The sequence below is a fragment of the Enhydra lutris genome, unplaced genomic scaffold (genome assembly GCF_002288905.1).
Source record: "Enhydra lutris kenyoni isolate GAN:26980312 unplaced genomic scaffold, ASM228890v2 scaffoldscaffold68, whole genome shotgun sequence".
Classification (NCBI taxonomy): domain Eukaryota; kingdom Metazoa; phylum Chordata; class Mammalia; order Carnivora; family Mustelidae; genus Enhydra; species Enhydra lutris.
Window position 1 is genome coordinate 5,294,830 of NW_019154152.1, and position 26,390 is coordinate 5,321,219.

The 26,390-nt window shown below is 45.8% G+C and overlaps 1 protein-coding gene across 3 annotated transcripts in view; it reads left to right on the forward strand.

The window, feature by feature from the left end:
* The window catches only part of LOC111159361 (signal peptide, CUB domain and EGF like domain containing 2), a 66,469-nt gene extending 40,599 nt beyond the window's left edge, over window positions 1-25,870 (forward strand). The window contains exons 16-22 of one of the 3 annotated variants that reach the window (XM_022521767.1): window positions 13,713-13,883; window positions 15,376-15,543; window positions 16,283-16,444; window positions 18,464-18,661; window positions 19,865-20,017; window positions 24,573-24,652; window positions 25,343-25,655. In XM_022521767.1, the coding sequence (XP_022377475.1) occupies window positions 13,713-13,883; window positions 15,376-15,543; window positions 16,283-16,444; window positions 18,464-18,661; window positions 19,865-20,017; window positions 24,573-24,652; window positions 25,343-25,495 (1,085 nt within the window). In that variant the 3' untranslated portion in view covers window positions 25,496-25,655. Of the gene's footprint in view, window positions 1-13,712; window positions 13,884-15,375; window positions 15,544-16,282; window positions 16,445-18,463; window positions 18,662-19,864; window positions 20,018-24,572; window positions 24,653-25,342 lie in introns of all 3 variants that reach the window. The other 2 variants (XM_022521769.1, XM_022521768.1) reach the window with 2 other exon arrangements.
* The last annotated feature ends 520 nt before the right edge of the window (window positions 25,871-26,390 follow it).

The following is a 26,390-nucleotide window of genomic DNA, read 5'->3' on the forward strand; positions in this document are numbered from 1 at the left end:
CAGTCTTGAGACTTGTTTGTTCTGGGCCTTTATGGGAGGTTCTACCTTTGTAGGTAATCCCTTTATAGTCTCACTTTATAATAATCCTGGAAATGATTTCTTGAGTTTTCATCTGACCCAAGTACAACATTAAGATGGTACCTGCATTGTCCCATTCAACACAAATGGTCATCTTTCCAGGCTGGTGTTATTAACTCCACTTAACAGACGAACAAAACAGAGCTCAGAGGGCTATAGGTTCTTTTGCTCTAGATCACACTGACGATCTGACTCCAAAGCCTGGGCTCTGGACCCAAGTAAGGTGCGTTTGGATAACCAGCCCCCTCCAGAATAAATTGATGTCCTTTCTCAAGCATCATTAGAAGGCCCTAGAAGTGAGGCTTGAGCTAAGGAGTAATAAACCCGTGTTTCTGAAGAAGCAAAGCTGAGCCCAAGGCACTCATTCAGGAGGCTTGTCAGCAATAATCCCCCAGCCCAAATCTGTTGCTTTGCCAAACTGCAGTAAAAATCAAGTGTAAAATCAAGTGTAATTGTCCACCAGGGGCTGGTTCTCAAATAGTCTTGACTTTTATTCTAGCTGACTCTCTTTAAAAGAAAAAAAAAAAAAAGAAAAAAAAAGAAACAACCCAGCTGGTTGGTTTGTTCTCATTTACAGTTCTAAGAGTTCCAGTTTCCATACCAAAATGGTGATGAGAGTTGCTGTTGCTAACCTACTTCACAGGGTCAGTTGCAGAAAGCTGTCAGGGACAGGCAGGCCAGTCTTCCCACTGGCCCCTCGGAGCTAACCTGGAGCCCCTTCCGCATTTGCAGTCCTGTTAGGGAGAGGCCTTGCAGCCTTGCCAGGGAGCCTCCGTGGCCAGTTAAGAAATCAGGCAAAACTAGAGTATTGCCAATACTACCATGACTGTGCTCCTGGGAAAAAGGCCCAGGAATGAGGATCAGGAGTTACTTCACAGAGGCCTCATGACCATGACAGCTTGTGAAAAGATGCTGTGGCTGTTGTGTGTGTAAATGTGTCCTGAGATGCTTGTCATGCTAAATTAAGTTGGATTGTTGCTGAGAGGCAATGCATCTTGTCTCAAGAGCTCCCTCTAGCAATGGATGACTTTTGTAGCCCCATGGAACCAGATGGCGTTCACCCTGTCTGATTGCAGTGTTGAAGATTCTACCATGTAGAGAAAACAGCACAAAGAGTACCAGTGAAATTTCTTCCTCCTGCTGAAGGGAGGAGGCGTGTATAAGGAGGGGTTGTATATGTTAATTAAAAGATGGGGTAACTGGGTGATGGGTATTAAGGAGGGCATGTGTGGTGATGAACACTGGGTGTTACACCCAACTAACCATTGAACACTACATCAAAAACTAATGATGTACTATATGTTGGATAATTGAATTTCAATTAAAAAAAAAGAAGAAAGTTGCATTCTACACAGGAAAAAAGAAAGACTAGGGCTAGGGAGTGAGTAAGTGTGCAGGGGCAGGGAGTGTATCTAATATTCTTTATATTCCTGGAATATTGACTGGTCTTAGAACCTCATAAAGACCAAGTTTACTGGTATTTTCTGAACTCTGGATGGTACATACAGTGGAGCTATGCCTAGGGTAGTTCTTTTTGAAAATTATTTTCAGTGTCAGCCAAAAGGGTCCCCCAAAAGTATTTGAAGTCACTGGAAGGGCAGATGGAATTGTTACATTTTTCCTTTAAAATATTTTTTATTTCATTTCCAGTTACCAAAATAGTGTATGTTCCAAGTGGTACAGAAACGTATACAGTGAGGGTAAAATTTCTCCTAATCCTATTCTTCGGTAAGAATCACTGTCAGTGGGTTTGATGTATTTTTTTTTTTCATCTGTTTTCATGCACATGTAAAAATGAGATTTTATTTATTTATTTAGTAAATATTTATTGAGCACCTACTGTGTGCCAGGTACTATTCTAGGTGCTGGGAATGCAGTAATTAAACAAAAAGGTAAAAATCTTAGGAAGAGGGAGCCAGGTTACAAACCAGTAAAGAAGGAACTGTGTTGTGGAGCAGATGGCGGTAAGGGCATGTGAGGGGTAAGCAGGGAAGGGGACTAGAAAGTAGCAGGGCAGGGAGAGGGCTGAGGAGGAATATATTCCCCCCAAATGTAGACTATGGTCGGGGACTGTGGTTGTTGCGGAGTCACTCGGAACCAGATGTGAGAGATGGAAGGAAGCAAGCTACGGGGGTATCTGGGGGAAGAGTCCCAGGTGAAGGACGCAGCAAGTACCAAAAGCTCTGAGGCAAGGGAAAGAAGGCCAGAAAGCTAGCTGAGGGAGAGAGGGGAAGGGAGAAGGTCAGAGCAGTCGCCAGGGGCCAGATCATGAGGGAATGGGAAGCCGGGTGAGGCCTCTGACTCTGAATCTGAGTGAGAAACAAAGCCAGTGAAGAGTTTTGAGCAGAAGAGTAACAGGGTTTCTGACTTATGTCTTCAAAGAACTTTGAACTTTGGGAGCTATCAACTTACCTATGAAGAAACCATATTTTAAAAACATGTCTCAATATATGGGACGCCTGGGTGGCCCAGTCAGTGAAGCATCTGACCCTTGATTTTGGCTAAGGTCATGATTTCAGGGTTGTGAGATCGAGCCCCGCATTGGGCTCCACGCTGGGCCTGGAGCTGCTCCGGATTCATTCACTCTCTCTCTTTCTCTGCCCCTCCCCCCACCTTAAAAATATATCAATACTATTTGAATAGTGCTGGGTTGTGTCTAATGATAGGGTGGATCATGAGCATCCTTCTAATAGAGGAATTACCTTATTCCTTTTAAAGCTTCCTAGTCTGTATTTGTTCTAAGATGCCGGTATTTATTAATGACACCCCCGTGGTGAACATTTAATTAAGTTATTCCTAATTTTTAAACTACAAACAATGCTTCAGTGAAGATTTTGTGTGTGTGTGCATGTGGCCAACATGTCTGAAATGTCATAGAAGTCCACTTATTGGGTCAAAGACATGCAGACTTAAAATTTTAATAGACGCTGCCAAATTATCCTGCAAAAAGACCATTCCTCTATAGACTCCCTCCAGCCTTGTAGCTGAGAGCTCGTTGTCCCACATCATTGCTTACATGGGTTGCTTGCCATGGATTTTTGTTTTTTAGATTTTATTTATTTATTTGACAGACAGAGATCACAAGTAGGCAGAGAGGCAGGCAGAGAGAGTGAGAGAGAGGAGGAAGCAGGCTCCCTGCAGAGCAGAGAGCCCAATGTGGGTCTCGATCCCAGGACCCCGGGACCATGACCTGAGCTGAAGGCAGAGGCTTTAACCCACGGAGCCACCCAGGTGCCCTGTCATTAATATTTTTAATTTTTGCAAATCTAATAAGCAAAAATGATAGTCAAATGTTAACTTGTTTTTCTTAGATTATTTAGTAAAACTGAGTTTGCTGTCATACGTCGGTGGCCATTTGGTTTTCTCATTCTGAGAGTATCCACATTCTCTGCCTATTTTTCCACTGAATTGTTTTTCCAATATCACTTAAAAAATTAATTTTAAAGTCCCAAGTCTTATCAAAGAACATAATCACTTCTGACCAATTAAACTCTTTCTTTTTATAATCATTTTGCATAGAAAAGTCTCATTCATTTGGCATTTAAGGACTTTGGGGACAGCCTGCTGCAGGTGACCTTTGTACCATCTGTGTTCAATTCTAGCAAGATGGAAAAAAATTAGTGATTGTATTCTCTGAGGAACAAATTCCTTAATCTCCATAGTAATTCCTAAATAATAGTAATAATGTGGGCTAATAACAGTAATTCCTAAATAAAAATTTCTTTATATCTAAAGAAAAATTAATGGTGACATGGATTTCTCTTTTTCTTTCATAGCTATTTATCCCTTCATAAAGGGTGAATTATTTAAGGTCTATACTTGCCTAAATATATATTTTTATATGTGATTATTCTTAAAACTTGCTGAAATTTTTGAAGACACATCCAGGCAACTGGCAAACCAGGGAAGCATTTTGTTCCGGGCTCTTGAGAGAGACTGGGAGGGTTTAATTCAACTCTCAAGAGCAGTCGCTTCCCTGTGCAGCAGTTGAGAAAAATTAATACCACCAGTATATATTCAGATACCACTCTGGGCTACTCTGATCTTGGGATGAAACAGTGAGAACATAAAGGGTGGGGAGCCGGCTTGTATGACATTCACATTCTTATAGGACATGGACAATTAAAAAGTAAAGAAAAAGGTAGTTTCAGAAGTTATAAGTATTATGAAGATAAAAGTACAGAGAAGGACAGAGTGGAGGAGGGATTACTTCCCACAGGTGTTCAGCAAGCTTTCAGAGCAGGTGACATTTGATCTAAGTGAGAAGGAACTAGCCTTGTAAAGCTCTGATGGGGGCAGAGGGTATTCTGGCTGAGGAGGGATCAGCAGGTTCAAATGGCCTGAGGCAGGAATGAGCCAGGCATTTTCTATTTAATTTTTTCAGAATTGAGAAATTATTTGCAATCGAACAGGCAGAAATTTTCTTTTCTGTTTAAATCATGGAAGATATAAAGTCTTTATTAGCGATATAAACCAATATTAGACCAATACTTATCACACAAATGGGGTAGGAAATTCTTTTGATTAAAAGAATTTAAGAAACAGAATTTAGGGGATACCTGGGTGGTTCAGTCAGCTAAGTGTCCGACTCTTGATTTCAGCGCAGGTCATAATCTCAAGGTTGTGAGATCGAGCCCTGTGTGGGACTCCGTGGTTATGGAGCCTGTGTTAAGATTCTCTCTCCCTCTCCCTCTGCCCCTCCCCACCCCCATTCACTCTCTTCCTTTCTCTCTCTCTTTTTTTTTATTAATTATTTTTATTAACATATCATGTATTATTTGCCCCAGAGGTACAGGTCTGTGAATCGTCAGGCTTACACATTTCATAGCACTCACCACCTTTCTCTCTTTCTAACCCCTCCCAAAAACCCACAACAAAACAAAACATAATTTAGTAAAATGTTGACATTTATTGAGCACTTACAGTGTGTTTAGCACTGTGCTAAGCACTTTACATATATTATCTCATTTGATCCTCATTGTAAGTCTATTTTGCCTCATTGTAAGTCTATTTTGGCCTTTTTTTTTTTTTTTTAAAGATTTTATTTATTTGTCAGAAAGAGAGAGAGAAAGCACACAAGCAGGCAGAGAGGCAGGCAGAGGTGGAGAGAGGCGGAGAGAGAGGCAGGCTCCCCGCCGAGCAAGGAGCCTGATGCGGGACTTGATCCCAGGACCCCGGGATCATGACCTGAGCCGAAAGCAGCGGTTTAACCCACTGAGCCACCCAGGCGTCCCGGCCTTTTTTTTAATAGATAAGGAAACTAAGGCATAGGGAGGTAAGGCGTTTTCCCAGGGTGACCCAGCAAGTAAGAGGCAGTGCCGGGGTTTCCACTCCAGATCTGTCTCAAGAGCCTGTGTTCCTAACTCTCTCAATGGGAATGCTTTCTCTTCTGGGTACAGCCTGTGCCATGTGAGTATCTAACTCCGATAGCACTTTATGGAGAACCCTCCATGGGCCAGATCTGTGGTGGGTGCTGAGGAGGCCTTTATAAATAAGACAACATCCCTCTCGGGGTGCCTGGGTGGCTCAGTGGGTTAAAGCCTCTGCCTTCAGCTCAGGTCATGATCCCAGGTCCTGGGATCAAGCCCCGCATCAGGCTCTCTGCTCAGCAGGGAGCCTGCTTCCTCCTCTCTCTCTGCCTGTTTCTCTGCCTACTTGTGATCTCTGTCTGTCAAATAAATAAATAAAATATTAAAAAAAAAAAAAAAAGAGAACATCCCTCTCAAGTCACACTTGGTCCTCCCAGGAAAGGGTTAGAGAAGCCTTCCCCAGAGAGAAGAAGCCTAAACTGAGTTTTGAGGGATACACAAGTGGCGCGTCCATGGGGAGGAGTATCCAGGCAGAGGAGTAGCCTTGGGGAATGTGACTGAGCAAGATGGACCCAGGAGGTGATTGATACCTCAGTACCACTAAACCTCGAGCCCAAGGGGGGATGTGGTGGGCGGCTTGGCTTGTGGGAGAAACACAGTAGGTCATGAGAGACCTTGTGTATGCTGCTAAGGAGCCTTGGCTTTATATCTAGGTGACAAGGTGCCATGAGAGGGTTGAATCAGGGAATGGGTCAGGTTGTATTTGTATTCTAGCAAAATTTCATTTACTGGATTGAGAGTTAGGACCAGAGGCAGAAAACCTAGCTTGGAAGTTTCTGAATGCTTTGCATGAGAGATGTTGAGAACATGATGGCACAAGATGTGGTCTAGAATAGAGATGGACTAGATGGACTAGAAAAGAAGCAATAGATTCTAGAAATATTTAGGAGGAAATGTGAGTAGTATTTGGTGATAAATTAGATTGGGGACTTAGAAGAGGAAAGAGCTGGGGTGAGCTCAGAGTTTTCTGATTTTGCCTCTGATCCATCCCTTGCTTCCCACGTGTCCCTCATCTCACCCGGCCCTGTTTAATATGCAGGAGGCATGGAGAGAAAGCCTGTGGGTTGGTTGAATGGTTGGATGAATGTGATCACTGGGGAAGAAATAATCAGAAAAGATTTATAGGAAAAGCAGGAAAAAATAGGTTCTTGAGAGAAAGCCCAAGGAAGAAAGAAAATTCAGATGCAGAAAAGGAGACTGAAGACTGAGGTCGGAATCAAAGACACCAAGAGGAGTGAGGGGAGTCAAGTCAAGGAGACTCTGGAGTCAGGGAGGGAAGCAGTCAGAGAAGCACTTCAGGAAGGTGAGTCTGACGGTAGGCTGGGACAGGGCTGAGGCAAGGAGGAACACAGTCAAGGGAAGTCGTTGGAAGGTTATGGCAGGAATCTAGAGATGGCAAGGATCAAAGCACTCTGGTGCCACAGGGATGGAGATTAGCCGATGGACCAAGGGAACACAGCTGCAGAATGCTGCAGCTGACTGATGGAACAGGGAGGAAAGGTCTGGAATAATAACTACGGGCTGGATTGTAAAGGTTGGAGGCTTGGTGACTGGGGGAGCAGAGATGCTGTTTGCCAGAGGGGTAGAAATAACTGGGCAAGGAAGGGAAGGGAAGCATTCCCCTTGAGCACGTTGAGTTTAAGTTGCAACAAGACTTCCAGGCAGTGATGTCCATGGGCTTCTGGGAATCTAGGGAAATGACTTTATCTTATCACATGCAGACCAAACCTCCTGTCCTGCATCTGTCCACACATACTCCACCCTGCTTCCTGTTAAAATGGATGAACAGCCCATGTTCCAACCAAGGCCAGCTCTTCCACTTGGCCTCTGGAGCCCATCTGCTTTCCTCTTCTCAAGAACATCGCTCCCATTGTTGTCCCCACTGACCCCTCAGCTCAGCATTCTTCCTCTCTCCTGGGTCATTGCCAACAGCACACCAACATATCTCCTGTCTTAAAAACCAAACAGACCCTCCTTTGACTTCATGCTTCTCTCCAGATACTGCCTCATTTCTCTGACCATGCCCCACCCCCCCCACCCCACCCCCAGAGCAAAATTCCTTAAAAGAGTTATCTAAACTCGCTGTATTTGTTTCCTCCCCTCCCATTTTTTCCTCAACTTTAGCCAGTCTGGAGTTTGTGTTCCCAACGTCTCTACTGAAACCGTTTTTCCCGAGATTTCTAACTGCCTTTATGTTACCAAAATCAGTTGCTGACTCTCATTCAAATACTGGGGATACCCTCTCCTCCTCCCAGAAACACCCTCTTCTCCCAGGGTTCAGACAGCACACTCTTTTGGTTCTCCTTTCGCCTCCGGGTTGCTTCCTTTTTATTTCCTATGTTGGTTCTTCCCTCATTTTTGATCTCTCAACACTGGGTATCCCTGGGCTCAGTCCTTCACACTGTCCTACCTGACCTCATTCACTGCCACCACCATGCGCTGGTACGTACACACTGAAAGTAAAAAAAAAAAAAAAAAAAAAAATTTAAGATTTTATTTATTTATTTGACAGAGATCACAAGTAGGTAGAGGCAGGCGGCGGGAGGGGGGGGAGGCAGGCTCCCTGCTGAGCAGAGAGTCCAATGCGGGGCTCGATCCCAGGACCCCGGGATCATGACCTGAGCCGAAGGCAGAGGCTTTAACCCACTGAGCCACCTAGGCACCCCAAAGTAAAATATTTTTGAATTTATGAACGTTTACTTATTTAAAAACTACATACTTGTTCTATTGGCTAATATATTACGTACATGATTTAAAAAGGAGGTACAGATTAAACAAAAATTTTAAAATAGGGGTGCCTGGGTGGCTCAGTGGGTTAAAGCCTCTGCCTTCAGCTCAGGTCATGATCCCAGGGTCCTGGGATCAAGCCCCACATCGGGCTCTCTGCTCTGCAGGGAGCCTGCATCCCCTTCTCTCTCTGCCTGCCTCTCTGCCTACTTGTGATCTCTGTCTGTCAAATAATTAAATAAAAATTTAAAAAAAAATTTTTTTTAAATAACTGGTTCGCATCTTTAGGTACCACCTTTATAGTCTGGCAAGGTCCATTGCTAGCAGTAGAGGTTGTAAATCCATCTTTCAAATAACCTTTTCGTTCATTGCTGGTGTTTTGGCTGAGCTCTTGTCAGATCTGATTTCTGTTTCTGTGTTGTGATATTTGACAAAGAACTCATCCTGGAGTAAAAGTTTGCATCTGCCCGCTGCTTCCCTGCCCCTCACCTGGGCTTGCATTGTTGGTTGTACCTTCGGGCCAGGGTTTTTGCAGGATTTTCTCAAGTTGCTGGCTATTTTGTGCCAGTTAGTTTGGTTGAAGGTGGATAATACAATCTGGAAACCTGTTCAACCAGGCAAATTACAATTCTCCATACATTGAAAAGAAGCTAAGCAGTCAGGACCTTCCCACTCCCAGAGCTGGGGAATGCCTGTCCTTCTTTCCTTGGAGATCTTGTATCTTCACGTGTATCTATGCCTCACGGAGATGTGGACTGACTGAGGGACCTGTCTGACACCATACATTGAACCAGTGAACCTTTCCTTTTTTCTTATTTTTAGGTAAAAATAATTAGGCATAGCATGAAAAGGCTTTGCCCACACCCAGGGGATCATTTCATAAACCCCCGAGGTGTAGTATTCGACCTTGGAGACCCCTGGTAAAACCAATGCCTTCTCAGTATCAGCACTCGCCTGGCCAACAGGCATCTTCAACTCAGCGTGTTCTAAACAAAACATTTTATCCTCCTCCCTCCCTTCCAAGTAAAACCTGCTTCTCCCTCATCTCAGGAAACAGCACCTCTATTTACCTCGTTGCTCAAATGAAAAATCTTCACCTTCTTCTTGATCTCTTTCATTCTGTCCATTAGCAAATTCTGTCATATCCGCCTTCAGATTATATTCTGACTCTAAGTAGTTTTGTCTTCCTCCATCATTACCACTCTTATTCCAAACCACCAACATCCTGGGCCCAGTCTGTTGTGACAGGCTCTGAGTTGTTTCCCACCCATGCCTGACTCCCTGTGTTCTCCACATAGCAGTCAGAAGTTCTGTTGGAAACATAAGTCAGACCAGGCCATTCCTCTACGTGAAACCTCCAACACGCTTTGAGTAAGGTCTACTTTCCTTACCATGACCTTCAAAAACCTACATTGTCTGGCCCTTGCTTGCTTTTTAGTATTCCTCTCCTATCACCCTGGCCCTTCCACTCTGTTCCTCCTACACTGGCATTTTTTGCTATTAAGCAAATACCATTGCAGGATCATTTCACTCCTTTCAGTCTGATCTCTGCTCAGAGAGGAAAGCCTGGCCACTCTTCTGAGACCACAAACACACGGACTTTACCCCCACCACCCTGCCTTCCCTTCTTTACCTTGTTTTGCTTTTCTTCATCATACTTACCTCTCAGTAGCATTCTACTCTGTATTTGTGTCCATATTCTCCACTAGAATGAAAATCCCTTTAGGGCAGGGCCGTGTCTGACTTCTGTGTGATAGCTCTAGCTCCATTCAGAACAGTATCCTGCACATAATCAGGGCTAAGTATTAAACGGAATTAATGAATTTTCATAGGGACAACAGGTGAAATCTCAAGGATAACCACCCACATTAAGAGAAAAGAGGGCAAAGGGCACATGTCTGGGGAAATACTCAAATTGAGGGCAGAAGGGGTACTCGAAAGGAAGTGACATCTCGGCCCCCATTAACTAGATATGACGAGAACATGGCAGGCCCTGGGGAACCCAGCCAGGAAGGCGGCAGGCTGGACTCAGCTCTCTGCCCCAACTCTAGCAAACCTGAACACACACCAAAAACCTGGACAGGTAGGACGGCTCAGCCTCTGAGGTAAGGGGCTGCTCTCCCCTGTTACCCTGAAACACTCATTTGAGAGGGTTTTGAACCAGGATCCCAAGGCCACCATGTGGTCCTAGCCTCTGAGCTCTGACAAACCAGAGGTTCCAGAGCGCCCTGGAATCCACGTGGGCTGCTTGTGGCTTTCCTTCAGAAGTCAAGGCATGACTCTTAAGAAAACAGTCAGATGCTAGAGAGTGACCTCTTTTATTAGGTTCACCATCTTCGCCACAGAGAGACCATAGTGTTTGTCCATAGCCTGAAATACTCAAAGGCCATGGTGTTGAAAAGAGGGTGAGCCTTCAGGTCTCTTTGTCAACATTAATCCTGGCCCCTGCCAGTCTCTCCCTTTTGCATCAGAAAAGCTTTCTTGTTTTTTGTTTTTTGTTTTTTTTGTTTTTTTAAGAGAGGGAGAAAACAGCTATGTGGGATTTGAGAATGGGATTTTAATGGTCGCTGAAGACACACAAAAGCTTTGCTGTGATCCTGAAGTGTTTAGGGGCAATTGACTCCTTTGTTTGGGGCAGCAAAACAAGCCGGCTGCTCAAGGAGAAAAGAGAACCAACTGGAACGTGTGATTGAGGTCTCTTCAGGCCAGATCTTCAGCACATTTGCAAAAAGCACTTTTCAGGCATCTCTTCAGAGTCCCTCTTTGCTGTTTAGCTCATCTTTACCTTGTGAAAGAAATTAATTTGGAAGGTGCTTGGCAGGAATGATTTCTGTAGGTCTTTCTGGAATGAAAATGGAAACCATGAACAGCAATGTGAGTTTGTTTCTGTGAAGCATGACTTTCACGGGGAGAAAAAAGAGCAGGTGCCCTCCCTTCTGCAGGCTGGCCCGAGGGGCATCTCTCAGCCCTTTGCTCAGTTGGAAAATTGCAACAGATATGGGACATTGTGAGGCTTCTCAAAATGTAACCTCAAAGTCTTTGGGGGTTATAAATACTTCTAAGGAAGCTAGCAGACGCCCGGAGCAGCGGGAGCCCATCCAGTTACGCTTTCCAGGGAGAACCAGAGCCATGCTGGCACACCCGTGGAGAGGACCCATGTTCCGCCAGAGGAACTACGACCATGCGATCTGACTCCAGGTTAGGGTTAGTGAGGCTTGAAATCATCACCATCATCTGGTGTTTTCCCGTTAGCCAATAGAATGTTACAGAAATGGCATTGGCTTGGCTAGAGGGGATCCGGATAGCCTCGGTTTTATTTACTTTCTGCCAGCCTTCAGGACACTTGACCCTATAGAGCCATGAGGGAGTTATCCTCTTCCTCCTGGACTGTGGGCCCTCGGAGAGTCAAGTGGGACACAGGATAAGAAGTCATGAATTCCTAGTATATAATTCAGCCCACCTTTTCATGGGAGATGAGCTGAAACTGAGTCATCAGGGAAACCACTATCCAGGGAGACTGCATTTAGAGACCACGTCTGAAATTATAGACTCTGTCCGCCACAGGTCTGTGCATCAGACTTGTTACAGTGTTGTTTGCTGAGATAGCAAGAGCTTGGTTCACTTCTAATTTTTTCAATATGATAAATAAAAATGATGCATGAATATTATGAAAGAAATCCAAACAACATAAAAAGGCATTAAAATGTTAGATTTTAGAGTAGACTTTATTGATTGATTGCATTTAGTTGTAGACCTAATATTTGAAATGTGGCATATTTTAGCTTAGGATTTTGAAAAGCCTTGTTTTGGGCTTTTTGTTTTTTAAGATTATGAAGTGAATAATGAAAAGACATTTGTAGGTACGCCTGGGTAGCTCAGTGAGATAAGGCCTCTGCCTTCGACTTGGGCCATGACCCTAGGGTCCTAGGATCGAGCCCCGTGTCAGGCTCTCTCCTCCTCAGGAAGCCTGCTTCCTCCTCTCTCTCTGCCTGCCTCTCTGCCTACTTTTGATCTCTGTCTGTCAAATAAACAAGTAAAATCTTTAAAAAAAAAAAAAAGAAGAAGAAAAAGAAGAAAAGACATTTGTAAGAATGATAATAGAGAACTTGGCCATGTTTAACCCTAGAAGTGTGTATGCAGATTGCCTTCGTCAGATGGCGTGAAAACAGGTATCCCCCTCACAGACACTGAAGAGATGTAATAGCTAATTTTATCATGTGATATTTTGTTTTCTGTTTCTCAGCAGTTTAAGTTAAAAAGAGACTGTGTTTATTCCAGTCAGACTCCCCTAATGCCACAGAGAGAATCGTTGGCAAAGTCCTGAATTATGATTCAGTCCGCACTTTCGCTGAAGACCTTTATCCCCCTTAAATTCAAAGCTCTTCATCTCACCGTAGGTGTATTTCATAGACTAGCTGTGGGACCTTGGCCAAATTATTTAACATCTTTAAGTATCTGTTTCTGTAAAATGGAGTTAATAACAGCACCTAACTCCTCAGGGTTGTTAGGTCCTTAGGGTTGTTTTTAGGGATGATTGAGATCACATATGTAAAACTTTTGGTGTGGTGAACAGGAGATTGTAAGTACTCAGTAAATGTTAGCCATTAAAAAGGCTCTTTTGATGGTTATGTTGATGTCTGAATATGATACTAGAGAACCCACTTAAACATATTTCTTTTATATTCATATTCTAAAACAAAGTATGAATCTACATTTAACTAACAGTACCAGAAATATAGCCAGAAACACAGTTTATTAATTTCCTTATAGTTTATTCTTTCGGGAGACATTAACCGTGGTTTACTCTTCATAACATTAACTTATTATAAACATGAAGCACATTGTGTTGGGGAGCTTATTGGTAAGTCTCTCGAGATCACCCTCCCCACAGCCACCAGAAAGTGAGCTTTTCAAAACTCAGCTCTGGTCATATTCCTCTTCTTTCAATGGCTCCTCCCCCTGAAGAAGAAAACTGAAATGCCTGGCATTCAAGAATTTTTAAAATCTATCCCAACATTCCTTTCTTCCCTCTCCTCCCATATGTCATGCATGACTTTCTGTGATCTGCCCCTTTTCCTTCTTGGGGAGATCCTATTCACCTTTAAGTTGCCCTGCAGATGTGGTCTCCTCTAGGAAGGCTTCAGGAATGCCATCAGCCGGAATTAATAGCACCCTCTTTAAGCACTGTTCAGTGCTCACTGTTCAGTGAGTGTTTTTACCTTATAATCATTCTGACAGCCGTGTGAAATAGGAAAAGTCATCAAGTACTTGTGCTCAAAAATAATTAGGACAAGTGTGATCCCTGCTTCTAAGGAGCTCATGGTCTAGGAACCATGTGGACACCTCAAAGAGTGGGCGACAGGGATCAGGGCAAGGGGTATGCACAGAAAACCCAAAGGTGGTACATTCTGCATTTAGGGCATTTGTGTGGAGGAGCGTGGGCTCAATGTCATCTATTTACCTTCATTTCTAGCTCTCAAATCATCCTTCCTTCGCTTCTCTGCCTTCATTGACCAGATCATTTCCCCCTTTGGCTAGTCAGTTGCAGGGCTGGGACGTATTATGATGGAGAACAAGAACGCTGCATTTTGTGTCCAAATGGAACCTTCCAAAATGAGGAAGGACAAATCACATGTGAACCTTGCCCACGACCAGAAAATCCTGGAGCCCTGAAGACTCCAGAAGCTTGGAATGTATCCAAATGTGGAGGTAAGAGTTCCATCTGCCCCTTTTTATTCCCCAGGTCTCCAGTATTACTTAGAAGGCATAAGTGGTGTTTCGGTGCAAACAATGCATACTGCACCGTGGGCTTCCTATGGGTGGGGCCATATTGGCTTCATCTTTAGCTCTCCAGTGCCTACCTCGGTGCCCAACACATGCTGGGCTGATGCTCACTTGAACACATAAATGAAAAGCTGATAGAATACATTGGCAGAAAAAAAGGTGTAAGAGTTGCTGTTGCAATCTGTACTCACTGTAAATAAAGACAACTTGAGACCTGAGTGATCTCCCAGAGTGACCTTCCCGTGTATGGCGGGCTATCTGAAAGTGTGAACATGGAGAAAGTAGTTCTGAGTATTTTTCCAACATGGGTCTTGAATTCATACCTTATTGATTTTTAAAGAGTATCCATCTGGTTATTTTGCTAGAATTCTGTGAAGAGTTTTTAATGTCCCTTATAAAATGTTAACTCTGGAGCCAAGCTTACTTAGGTTTTGTGGGCTTGGTTCCCATTAATTTTATTAATAAATGTCTTCCTTTTATTAAATGGAAGAAGGGCCAGCTATATTGAGGCTCTGTGGGCTCAAATAGAAGGTGTGACCTAACACTGTGGTTTGTAGGTGATGTCCATGGCACAGACCATGGGGTGCCCTGTGGCCCCTGCTTCTCCTCCCAGTGACTCCCAGAGCTTTAGTCCCCAGCTTTAGTCCCCACGTACACCACGCCAGACTCAACTGCAGGACCTTTCAAATGGTTTAAAAGTCATGGGGCACCTGGGTGGCTCAGTCAGTTGTGTCCAACTCTTGGTTTCGGCTCAGGTCATGCGAGGGAGCCAGGCAGCCAGCTCCACACTCAGCCGGGAGTCCGCTGGAGATTCTCTCCCTCTCCCTCTGCCCCTCCCCTCCCCCCAGTCCAACTGCAAGGTTGATGAGGGGAAGCGCTTTGGGGCATCTATTTACACTTGTATCTGGCCTTGTTAAGATATATTTGTAGTAACAATAATACTAGTAATAACAATAATTGTTGACATTTACGGAATCCTTACCTATGTCCAGCATGGAGCAACGTGTAGTACGTGAATTATTCCTATGATTGCTGTGTGAAGGTGCACTTCCGGGCTGAATTACCAGATGATTCCAGAGCCCAGGGCCCTCCCTGGGGTTCCTGCACTACAGGCACTGGCTGGGCACTGCAAAGTCCCCAACCTTAAGCAAACCCAGGCCTGGTGCATGCTGTGGAAACAATTATCACTGGGCTCCTTGGTCTCCATCTCTGCACTGAGCTTTGTAGCCCTGCATGTAAACATCGGCACTCACAGGCTCAGGGGCAGTGGTGGGGCAGGACAGGGCTTCTCTCCCTGAGGTGGGACCTCAGGTCAGCACGGGGCCACGGGGCTGACCCACTTCTGAGCTCATCGACAGAGAGACGGGAAGGGGTTTGCCCAGGGGCCTTGCTCACTTAGGGTCATTGGTTTCCCCAGGTCTGTGTCAACCTGGGGAATATTCTGCAGATGGCTTTGCACCGTGCCAGCTCTGTGCCCTGGGCACATTCCAGCCTGAGGCCGGCCGCACTTCCTGCTTCCCCTGTGGGGGAGGCCTCCCCACCAAACACCTGGGAGCCACTTCCTTCCAGGACTGCGAAACCAGAGGTGAGGACTTGGCAGCTTGCCTTTTTCCGAATGGAATTTCCCTTTTGAGAACCACGGGAGTCTGGTAAAGCTCCAGCCAAGCCCGGCCCGGAGTGCCCTGTGTGGTATCCCAGCAGCGGGGAGGTCAGGGCCCAGCTCCATCTGCCCCTGCAGGAAGTACAGAGAGCATGGGAACTCCCTAGATGTGCTCTCCCCCAGCCACCTGGGCCCCTGCAGACGGGGCGGGGAGCAACTGGTCTGGGAGAGGTGAGCAGGTTTTGTGTAATAGGTTCTTGGCTCCTTCTTTCCAGCCTTTCTCCATCCCAGTCCCCTTCCCTGGAGCTTCCCTATCATATAGGTCCTACCTGGCCCCAGAGCCCCAACTCTGCCTCTTCCAGGGGCCCCGGCCCAGCCCCAGGCCCAGCATCAGTTTGGCAAGCTCACAACCCACAAGCAAGCTCTGTATGAAAGCCTGGGCTATGCTCATTTAGGCCTGACCGCATACACTGTAAACGCTTTGAAGCTACACCCGTACTTTGTTCCCTTTGTGTTTTTCTCAGTGTCATGAGTCACAAGTCCCACCCAAGCCGGCTATTTCAGGAATTAAGTGTTGATTAGCCCCAGATTAGGAGGAAAGCAGTACTTCGTCTGGGCATACAATTTATTTCACCAACTGTGAAGACTTTTCTGTGACCGGTGATGAAAAGACAGTTTTGTTATTTATTTTTTTCATTCCTTCCACTCTCCCCCCACCGCACAGTTCAGTGTTCACCTGGACATTTCTACAACACCACCACTCACCGATGCATTCGCTGCCCAGCAGGGACATACCAACCTGAATTTGGAAAAGATAACTGTGTTTCTTGCCCAGGAAATACTACCACTGACTTTGACGGCTCCACAAACATAACGCAGTGTAAAGGTAGGTCTCTCTAAGTCTTTCAAAGTCTTGGCCCAGAGGAAAGTGCCTGGGTCTACCTGACGCTGGGGGGGAGGGGGTTGGGGCCAGGGTCCCACGTCCACCAAGAGCCATGAGGACACTGTTAGCCCAGCTCCCAGCACCCGGGTCGGCACTAAAGGAGAGCTTGGCCCCCAGGTACTCACCCGTGAGGAGACTGGCTGCTTCTCCAGGCACCTTGACAGGCTAACATTCCCTCCCTTGCTAACATTCCCTCCCAGGGGCAGAATTTTAGTTCAGCAAACATAGTTTGAGGACCTGTTATGTGCTAGACACCACAAGCAGAATAAGTCCCTGGCCCTGTAGACAGGCTGTGGGGTTGCAGAGGAAAGAGCACTTCGTTCTGTCTGGAGAGATAAGGAAAGGCTTCTGGAAGGCATGAGAAGGTTTTGATGGAGATCATGGGAGAGAGCAGAACAAAGAGTTTTATACCCAAGACCACAGCTGTGAGGAAGAGCAGACACGGAAAAGTGAAAGGCTTTTTGGAAAGAGACCCCTGAGTCTGGACCATGGAGTGTCTGAGGGGAATCTGAGGCAGATTAAAAAGGGAAGCCTTGAACGCCACATAAAGGAGTTGGATTTATATCCTATAGGAGTGGGGAAGCAGATCATTCAAGGACTTGCCACATGGTTGGCTGGTTGACTGGTTTTTAATCATTATGGAAAATTCTCCAGGAGAGGTCAGAAGTAAATCACAGCTAATCTAGTGTCAGTCAGACAGTGGTATAGGGGAGCAAGGAGGTCTCCCCACACTGGAGGAATTTGGGATTGAGGTTCACAGTGTTGGAAAATTCTTCCCTGGGTGCCTAGGTGGCTCAGTTAGTTGAATGAATGCCTAGCTCAGGTCATGATCCCGGAGTCCCGGGACTGAGTCCTGGGTTGGGCTCCCTGCTCAGCAAGGAGTCTGCTTCTCCCTCTGGCCCTCTCCCCTCTCATGCTCTCTCTCTCTCTCAAACAAATAAATAAAATCTTAAAAAGAAGAAGATTTGTTCCCTATACTCAGATGGAATCTGTTTCCTTGCCCTCCCATCCCCACCCTTGGTTGACCATTAGGAGCCACATGGCACAGATCCTCAGAAGGTCCATCATGCTTGAAGGCAGATTTCTGAGCTCCATGGCTCTCCCCACCTGACCCCCTTCCAAGAGGAAAAGACTATTTTTTTCCTAATGGGAATAATAATTCCCAGTTACAATGAGAGAGAAGAAAGATAGTCCCTTCAACATCCTCTCTTGTACACATTCACCTGACAGTTTTAAACAGTAAGCTCCTTGAGGGCAAGGACTGTGTCTTTCTCATTTCTGAACCCCCAGAGCTTTTGCTAACATATGTTGGATGAGTGGAGATTCAGTGAATGAAGACATGGGTGAGCTGGTTGTGTGTGTGTGTGTGTGTGTGTGTGTGTGTATGCGCACGCGCGCGTGCACAAATGTGTTTCTCCCAGAGGTGAGTATCCAACATGCCTCATATTGGCCGATACGTTATTGGAATTCTCTTCCACACCAAAAATAAAATGTGGTCTTGACCAGAAAGACAAGAGAAAGAAAACAGCGATCATGAATTCATCCAAGGTCTCTAGGAAGGGGTCAAATGTCCCCTATTTAGCAGTAAGCTCTGCTTTTCCTGTTTTGACAGACCTAGAAGTTCTGTGTCATGGGTTCCCCTGGCACTTAGAATTTGTAAACAAAATATTGAAAACCGAAGTTGTCCTTTGTTTCACTAGGGCCTGTTCAAGATCACTTTCAAGTTAATGAGAAAATGGTAATTCAGAGAGGGACTCAGTAGGGTGAGCTCTGTGAGGGGGGTTAGTGTAGCTGGGCTCCCCTGGGGGGCCCTAGGCATTACAGGACACACTAATTCCACAATGGCACCATCTGCAGGCCCCATGCCTCGATGACAATAGGATGCAGCAGCTTTCATCAGCTGAGCTGCTGGTGGCCATGACAGTGTTGTGCCTTCATGACTCATGGCATTTCCCCTTCCAGACAGAAGATGTGGAGGGGAGCTGGGAGATTTCACCGGATACATTGAATCCCCAAACTACCCAGGCAATTACCCAGCCAACACCGAGTGTACATGGACCATCAACCCACCGCCCAAACGCCGAATCTTAATTGTGGTCCCTGAGATCTTCCTGCCCATAGAAGACGACTGTGGAGACTACCTGGTGATGCGGAAAACCTGTGCGTCCCCTCCCTCGGCCCCCCTCCCCTTCTAAGGCTGGTGGGGAAGACTGCTGGCCTGCTCCCCAGCTTTAAATGTGAGCAGCAAGCCTAGGGTGTCACCTCCATATTAGAGATGGGACATGAGTTTATGGCATTTGCCAAGAAAAAAAAATTTGTGCAATTTTGCTGGGCCCCTTGCCTCTTGAGTCTTCTTGCTGAACCCCAGAGGTAGTGATTCTGTCGGCCAGTTTTCCCCGCTGGCCTTACCGTGGACTCTATTCCACAAGGTCACAGAGAGCCAATGAAGCTCATGGAAGGCTAACCCTACCACTTCCTTTACCATGGGAAGCCACTCCGGCTTGGAGACTGACAAAGGCTAAGGTCAGAGTCCAGCCAGGAGGGACCCTCCTCCCATCTTGGCGCATGACCCAGTGTCCACTGAGAGATGCTACCATCAACACAACTTCGAGGCAGTGTAGTGAGTGGGCCCAGCAGCCAGACTGCCTGGATCAGAACCTAGCCTCACCTCTTGTTAGTTCTGTCATCTTGGATATACATTCTGGATCTTTCTGTGACTCAGTTTCCTTGTCTGGTAAAATGGGGATAACAATAGTTGCTACCTTATAGAGTCATCGTGAGGAATAAATGAGTTCATATTCATAAAGCGCTGAGAGAAATAATGACACATGGAACCACTGTGTGTTGGCCCCTCTTCTTAGTGGTTACAGTGTCTGAAGTCAGGTGTAGGTTTGAATCCTGACTTAGCCACATACTGACTCAGTGACCCTGGGCAAGTGCTTAAACCCTCTGTAGATGAGTTAACAACCACACAACTTGCTATGGTTTTCTGAGGGTTACGTGAGATAAACTCCGTGAAGTGGGCCCCACCCTGCCTGCCCAGTCTTAGGTGGCGATTCTCTCTGGATGGCAGCAGGTAGCTCTGGAATCGGAGGGTCCCTCTGCAGCTCCCGCAGGGAGCACTGGGGCCTGGGCTGCTGCTGTTTGTCCAGCCCTGGGCATTTCAGTGAGCCTTCCCTGGGGGCCTGCGGTCGCCAGCTGGGTCCTCTCCATTTCCAGGGCTTTGGCCCCTGTGACGGCAAAGCAGGGCCTGCGGAGCTCTTGAGCATCACTTGTTGTATGGCGTGTTTGCAAAGATGAGTGCTGCTGTTCGCCTGCTCAGGATGAGTCCTGAAGCCTGCCCCCTCCAAATTCCCTTGGCAGCTTCATCCAATTCTGTGACAACATATGAGACCTGCCAGACCTACGAACGGCCCATCGCCTTCACCTCCAGATCAAAGAAGCTGTGGATTCAGTTCAAGTCCAACGAAGGGAACAGTGCCAGGGGCTTCCAGGTCCCTTATGTGACGTACGATGGTAAGCACTGTGAGGCTCACGCTCCATCCCATGCAAGGAGCTTCTCTGTGTTCAGTCAAACCAACCCCTGGTGGATTGCTGACAAACACACATGCTCAGAAAGGCAGGTGGGATACGGAGAAAGGATGTTGCTGACTCACAAGTGCCAGATTTTAAACAGGCATTTGGGTACTCTGTCTATAGGGATGGAAAGATCTTTCAGAAAATAAATAGAAGTGAGCATAGCTTCATGGGTAAGAACATGGACCAGCCCTGGCCTAATCTCTTCAGTGACTCTATGTGAGTTACTTACCAACTTTAAGCCTCTTTTTCTCCCTCCCTCCCTCCCTTTCTTTTTGACCTTTTTAAAATTAAAATTCAATTAATTAACATATAGTGTATTATTAGTTTTAGAGGTAGAGATCGTGATTCATCAGTTGCATATAACACCAGGGCTCATTACATCGGGTACCCTCCTTAATGCCCATCACCCAGTTACCCCACCCCCCCACACCCTTCCCCTCCAGAAACCCTCAGTTTGGTTCCTATGCTTAAGAGTCTCTTACGGTTTGTCTCCCTCTCTGGTTTTGTCTTATCTAATTTTTTTCCTCTCTTCCCTTATGATCCTGTTTTGTTTCTTAAATTCCACATATGGTGAGATCATATGATAATTGTTTTTCTCTTTTTTTGCTCCACATAATACCCTCTAGCACCATCCATGTTGTTGCAAATGGCAAGATTTCTTTTTTGATGGCTGCATAGTATTCCAATATATATATATACCACATCTTCTTTATCCATTCATCTGTCAATGGACATCTGGGCTCTTTCCATAGTTAGGCTCTTGTGGACATTGGGTCTGTAAACTTTGGGGTGCATGTGCCCATTCAGGTCACTACATTTGTATCTTCGGAATAAATACCCAGTAGTGTAATAGAGTAGCTCTATTTTTAACTTGTTAAGGAAACTTCATACTGTTTTCCCGAGTGGCTGCCCCATCTAAGCCTCATTTTCTTAATGTGTAAACGAGGATAATCATTAGATCAAACGGGAGAGTTCGGTGAGATAGTCCATAAAGGACTTGGTGCAGGGCCTGGCACATAGTAAATGCTTAGTAAATACTAGCCAGTTATGACTGTGGCTTTTATTATACAGCATCTTGAGGAGGGGAGAAAAAGACTCAAGTTCTGGCCCAGTTTCCGCTACTAATTTGCTGTGTGATTTTGGGCAACTCAGATGACTTCTCTGGTTTTCTTTTCCTCTTGTTAAATAAAGGGGTGGTCCACATGGCCCCTGGGGCCCTACCCAAGTCTGGACCTTGGTTGACAAACATTTGCTTGCAATACAAAATGAACTGGACCTTGTCCTAGAAGATGTCATAATTCCGTGAAGGGCTAGTCATCTGTTCATTCATGAACTTATTCATTCATCCATCTAGCTCAATGAATACTTAACGAGCAGCTCCTGTGCCAGGCATTGGGCAAGCTGCTAGGAACCACAGGGTTAGTGGTGAAACACAGCTCATAGATGCTATAACATGGCAGATACAGAGCTCTGTGTGAGGAGAGAAGAATGGAAAACATTTAATTTTGCATGGGTCTTTGGAAAGAATACAGCAAAATCTCAAGAGATTTGTGTCTTCAAAGAATATGAGTGTTTTTGTTTTTGTTTTTGTTTTTATAATGGGAAGAAGAACATTAGGAAGAGAGAATGATACAGGCTGCAGGACAGAGTACCTCATTTGTGCGGGGACTGATTAATAGCCCGACTGGGTCAGTTGGTCAGGTGCATGGGGCTTAGCAGGGAGAGACGAGATGAGAAGGGTGTGGAGTTAGTTGATGAGGAACCTGGAGTGCAGTGCGGAAGGCTTTTAGGCAGCAAGTGTCAAAAGTAGGTGTTTTGGAAAGATATTGTTCTATGGATTTTATAAAAGCATTTCACATAGTTTGTTTCGAACGTGTTACAAAAGCCAGGATTATCATCTCTGTGCCTGAAACCATGTCAAACCCTCAAGACAGGGGCTCTTGGGGTCAGACTCCTGGGTGGACGGCAGTTCCCCCCACGTGGCTCTGCTGAGCGAGACAGAGCACCTCATCTGCCCGAGAGCAGCCAGCCAACAACCTCCCTTCCCTGGAATCAGTGAGGGAACCAAAAAAGACACAGAGACTCTAGAATAAATATCACTAAAGCTCACATATTTTAGTCTGACTGTTCTCAACTCTACCTTTCTGACACACGAAAACATGGTAATGTTTTTCTCATTTTCTGAAATAAAGAGTTGTAGCTTGAGCTACAACGTTACCCCGGTTAGGCCCAGGAGAATGTGTCTTACACGTCACAGAAGAAAATGGTTGAAAACTGTTGCAGGTCTTCACTCAAAGCTTATTTAGTCTTTTTTTTTTTTAAACACATATTTCAGACAAGTTTGATACCTGATTTCCAAGCCCAGAAGAATAGAAATCACATTTAGAAGGGGCAGGTGCTGGGGCACCTGGGTAACTCAGTCAGCAAGCGGCTGACTCATGATTTTGGCTCAGGTCATGATCTTGGGTCCTGGGGTTGAGCCCCACGTTGGCCTCCTTGCTGAGCAGGGAGTCGGCTTGAGGGTTCTGGCTCCCTCTCCCGGTCCTGTTTATTCTCTCTCTCTCTCTCAAATAAATAAATAAATCTTTAAAGGGGGGAGGCAGGGGAGGCTGCTACAGACTGGCTCGCTGACCCCTGGAGGACAGGGAGAGTTGTAGTCGTGGCTGACATGCACTGAGTATGTGTACTGAGTACCAGGCATGTGCTAAGTGCCTCTGACAAAGCACATTCCTCACGATCGCCCATGAAGTAGACACGATTCATGGCTGGGTCTACAGACAAGGCCACTCAGGCTTAGAGATTAATGTAGACAACCGGCCTGAGGTCGCAGGAGGACAACACTGCTGAGGTCTTCGGGACTCCAGGGCCCGAGTTCTTACCTACAACACCCGACTGCTTTTCTCATGACAGTTGTAGCAAGTGACGAAACACGGTAGTTCTTAAGAGTGGAGAGAACCGTTTGAAGATTTTTTTGACAGCAGTCTGGAAGCATTGGTGTAGCGGCCAACAGCTCTTCCGCTCTCTCTTACACCCGAACACAGCACAGCAGCTGGTGTTCCTTTGGGTGAACACCCATCACCCAAAGGAGCTGGTTCACCCAGGAAGACACTCTGCAGCCGAAGAATTCGAGAAAAACAAGTCCCCTTCCTCATATTTTATACTCATTAAAATAAAAGACTAATAAAGAAGACACCACACGCATAGGGTACCAGTGGGGTTGTACATGTATTCAATTAGCCATTATGAGAACTATACAATAGTTAAGAAGAGCTAACGAGTTTTCATTTACCATCACTTGACTAGGAGAAACTTTTTCAAGAACTCTTCCCACACAATTCCAGTGATGTTCTTATGATTTGTTTGGTTTTGCTGCACATGATATGCATACAAAGAGGCATTCTTTTCATCCTGGGATTTGGAAAAGATTGTGTTTTGCATATGCCTGGCTTGAATTATGACTGTAGGAAATAGGCTAGACTATTGTAGGGTGTTTAGATTTGGAGACAGCTTATGTGATGTACACTGCATTTAATGTATACGTCAGGACCAAAAATTATTAATAAGAAAATGAACATAGCTTTCTTCCCTCTCCAGCCAGCCAAATTCTCCCCACCCCCATCCAAAAAAAAAAAAAAAAAAAAGTAAGAAAGAGTCTTCCTTGGTGGGTAAGAAGCTCACTTGTTTTGCACAATATGAGGGCAGAGAGAAGAAAGGGAGGAGGACAGAAGGCAGAGAAGCAGAGCAGAGAAAAGCCATGAGCCTGGAGGAGGCCAGCAGGGAGTGAGTATAGACAGAAGAGATGAGACCCAAGCACTGAGCCCTGGGTCCCTCCTACAGTAAGAGGTCAGAGAGAAGAGGAAGAAAAGCAAAGGAGCCTCAGACAAAGCGACCAGTGGGGGAGGAGGAAAATCAGAGTGTCTTATCCTGGAACTGAATGAGGAAGTGGATCCGGGAGGAGGAATGACTGGAGAGAAGGAGTGTTGACAATTCTTTTGAGGAGTTTTGCAATAAAGGGGGCATAAATGTAGGATAGAAGCTGGAGGGAGAAATAAGGTCAAGGGGGAAGGACTTTTTCTGGATTAGAGACATAACAGCACATTTATGTGCTGATGGGAATGCCTGGTCGGGCGAGAGAATGTCATTGTGTAGAGAAGAAAGGGCAAAATTACTGAACCAATGTCCTTGCCTTGGTGAGAGAAGATGGAGTCGGTGGATAAAGTGGAGGAAGGGCTTTGACCGGGTTGCATAGACAGTTCCTCTGAGGGAAGATGGAACAGAAGAGATGGGTGCAGAGGCCAGTAGGTGTGAGGCTATGATGGTGGGCGTCTGTGGAAGTTCTCTTCTGCTCACCTTCTCAGTATCACAGTGGTCATAGTTCAGATAACAGCTACAGAAGGGGCATTCCTCAGAACCTTACTTTAAAATGAAGGAAAGAATGAGTTTGGAAATAACAAAACCCTCTGAATGTCAGTTATGTCCTGTGTTCCAACAGAGGACTACCAGGAGCTCATTGAAGACATAGTTCGAGATGGCAGGCTCTACGCCTCTGAAAACCATCAGGAAATACTGAAGGTGAGTATATAGCCGTGGTGGACACCGCAGTCACCCGGCACCCATGGAGCTCCCAGCGCAGCTGGAGGAAGCTTTTCCTCTTGCTGCATTTGGCCACCTGTCAGACACGAAGTCTGCTCTGGGCTGAGGTCAATTTTATATCTTCACTAGACTTAATTAAAAAAAAAAATCAGGTGGCTGTCCTCAGTGTTGCCAAATGAAGTTGTATTTGTTTACATTTGGAAATGTGTGGAGGAAGAGTGGGAAACTTGCTGATCATAAGCCGGTGGCAGATCATGTTTCCATGTTCACTCTCCAGATGGTTGAAGATGTTTGGCTCCTTGTTTATCCTTCAAGCCTAAGGTTCACCAAATTTTAGATACTTATAAGTAATCATCAGACACTTGCCACATCACTAACCCTGTAAGTACTCTTCAAATCCCAGTGTCGTGGCTCATCTGGTTTAGAAAAAGAAAACGTGTTTTTTTTTTAATATATTCTCTTTTCCTTTATAAAAATAATACCTTTTTTGTAGAAAATCAGGGAAGATAAAAACTGGAGAAAAGATAAAAATCAGAAGAAACAATTTTCCCAAAGTGTTCCTCAGCTAATCAACCTACTGTCCAACACTGGGCCTATTATAGTTCCATTGGCAAAATGCTGGAATGTTTAAGTATTTTGGCCCAGCAACAGAACTTCTGTTCTTTTTAGGATAAGAAACTGATCAAGGCTCTGTTTGACGTCCTGGCCCACCCCCAGAACTATTTCAAGTACACAGCCCAGGAATCCCGGGAGATGTTTCCAAGATCCTTCATCCGATTGCTGCGTTCCAAAGTGTCCAGGTTCTTGAGGCCTTACAAGTGAGCCTACCCATGGGACCCTCGGTGCCACGTTCTGCCTGTGGGCTGGTGGGACACAGCTGTCTGCCTCTGCAGCCAACATAGTTGGATATTGCTGCCTCCCGTAGCAGTGATTCATTAGAGTTCAATTTTTATAGATAATACAGATATTTTGGTAAATTGAACTTGGTTTTTCTTTGCCAGCACTGTGGATGTGGACTGAGAATGGCAGTGAGTCCCACCACCTCTCACTGCTGTGGGCAGAGGTCTTAGATGCATCAAGGGCTGGCTGAGCGGGACTCAAGTCAGCTCAGGCAAGACTCACCGGTCCCTCCTGCTTCTCACTCCTCCTCAAGGGGGCCGTGGTGGAAAGGAGGCCACAAAAGGGGCTGCTTTGGCTGAAACTTCAGCTTCCTCCTGCCCAACCCTCCCTAAGGGAGCCCTCTGCACCAAGGCTGTGACCAGGCAGAGCAGGAAGGGAGGAAGGGAGAGAGGGAAGAAGGGAGAGTGCTCCAGGCACCAGGCCTCACCTAAGACCTGGGAGGTTTCTGTTTCCCCGTGGCCTTCTCCAGCCTGTGTGACCTATGTTAGATGACAGGAACTTGGGTTCTAAGCAGTGATCATTAAAAAAAGTACTTAAAACAGAAAGAATTAGTAATAAAAAGATAAAAACTAAGCACTTCCAGAGACATTATCCTATAGCTCTAGGGACGGCCTTCCTTGTGGCCAGCTTCTGCTCGGCGGCAAATGCACAGTGCTGGTTTTAGCGCCTTCAGCTGTCCTTCTGGCACCCTGCTTGGCACCGTGTTAGGGCCTGGAGAGTTCACAGCGGACGTGATCTCCTTGGTGGATGAGAATCACCTACAGTTAGGAGAAGTACTGCGTCATAAACCCTGAGTTTCTCTTAACCATCACACCAC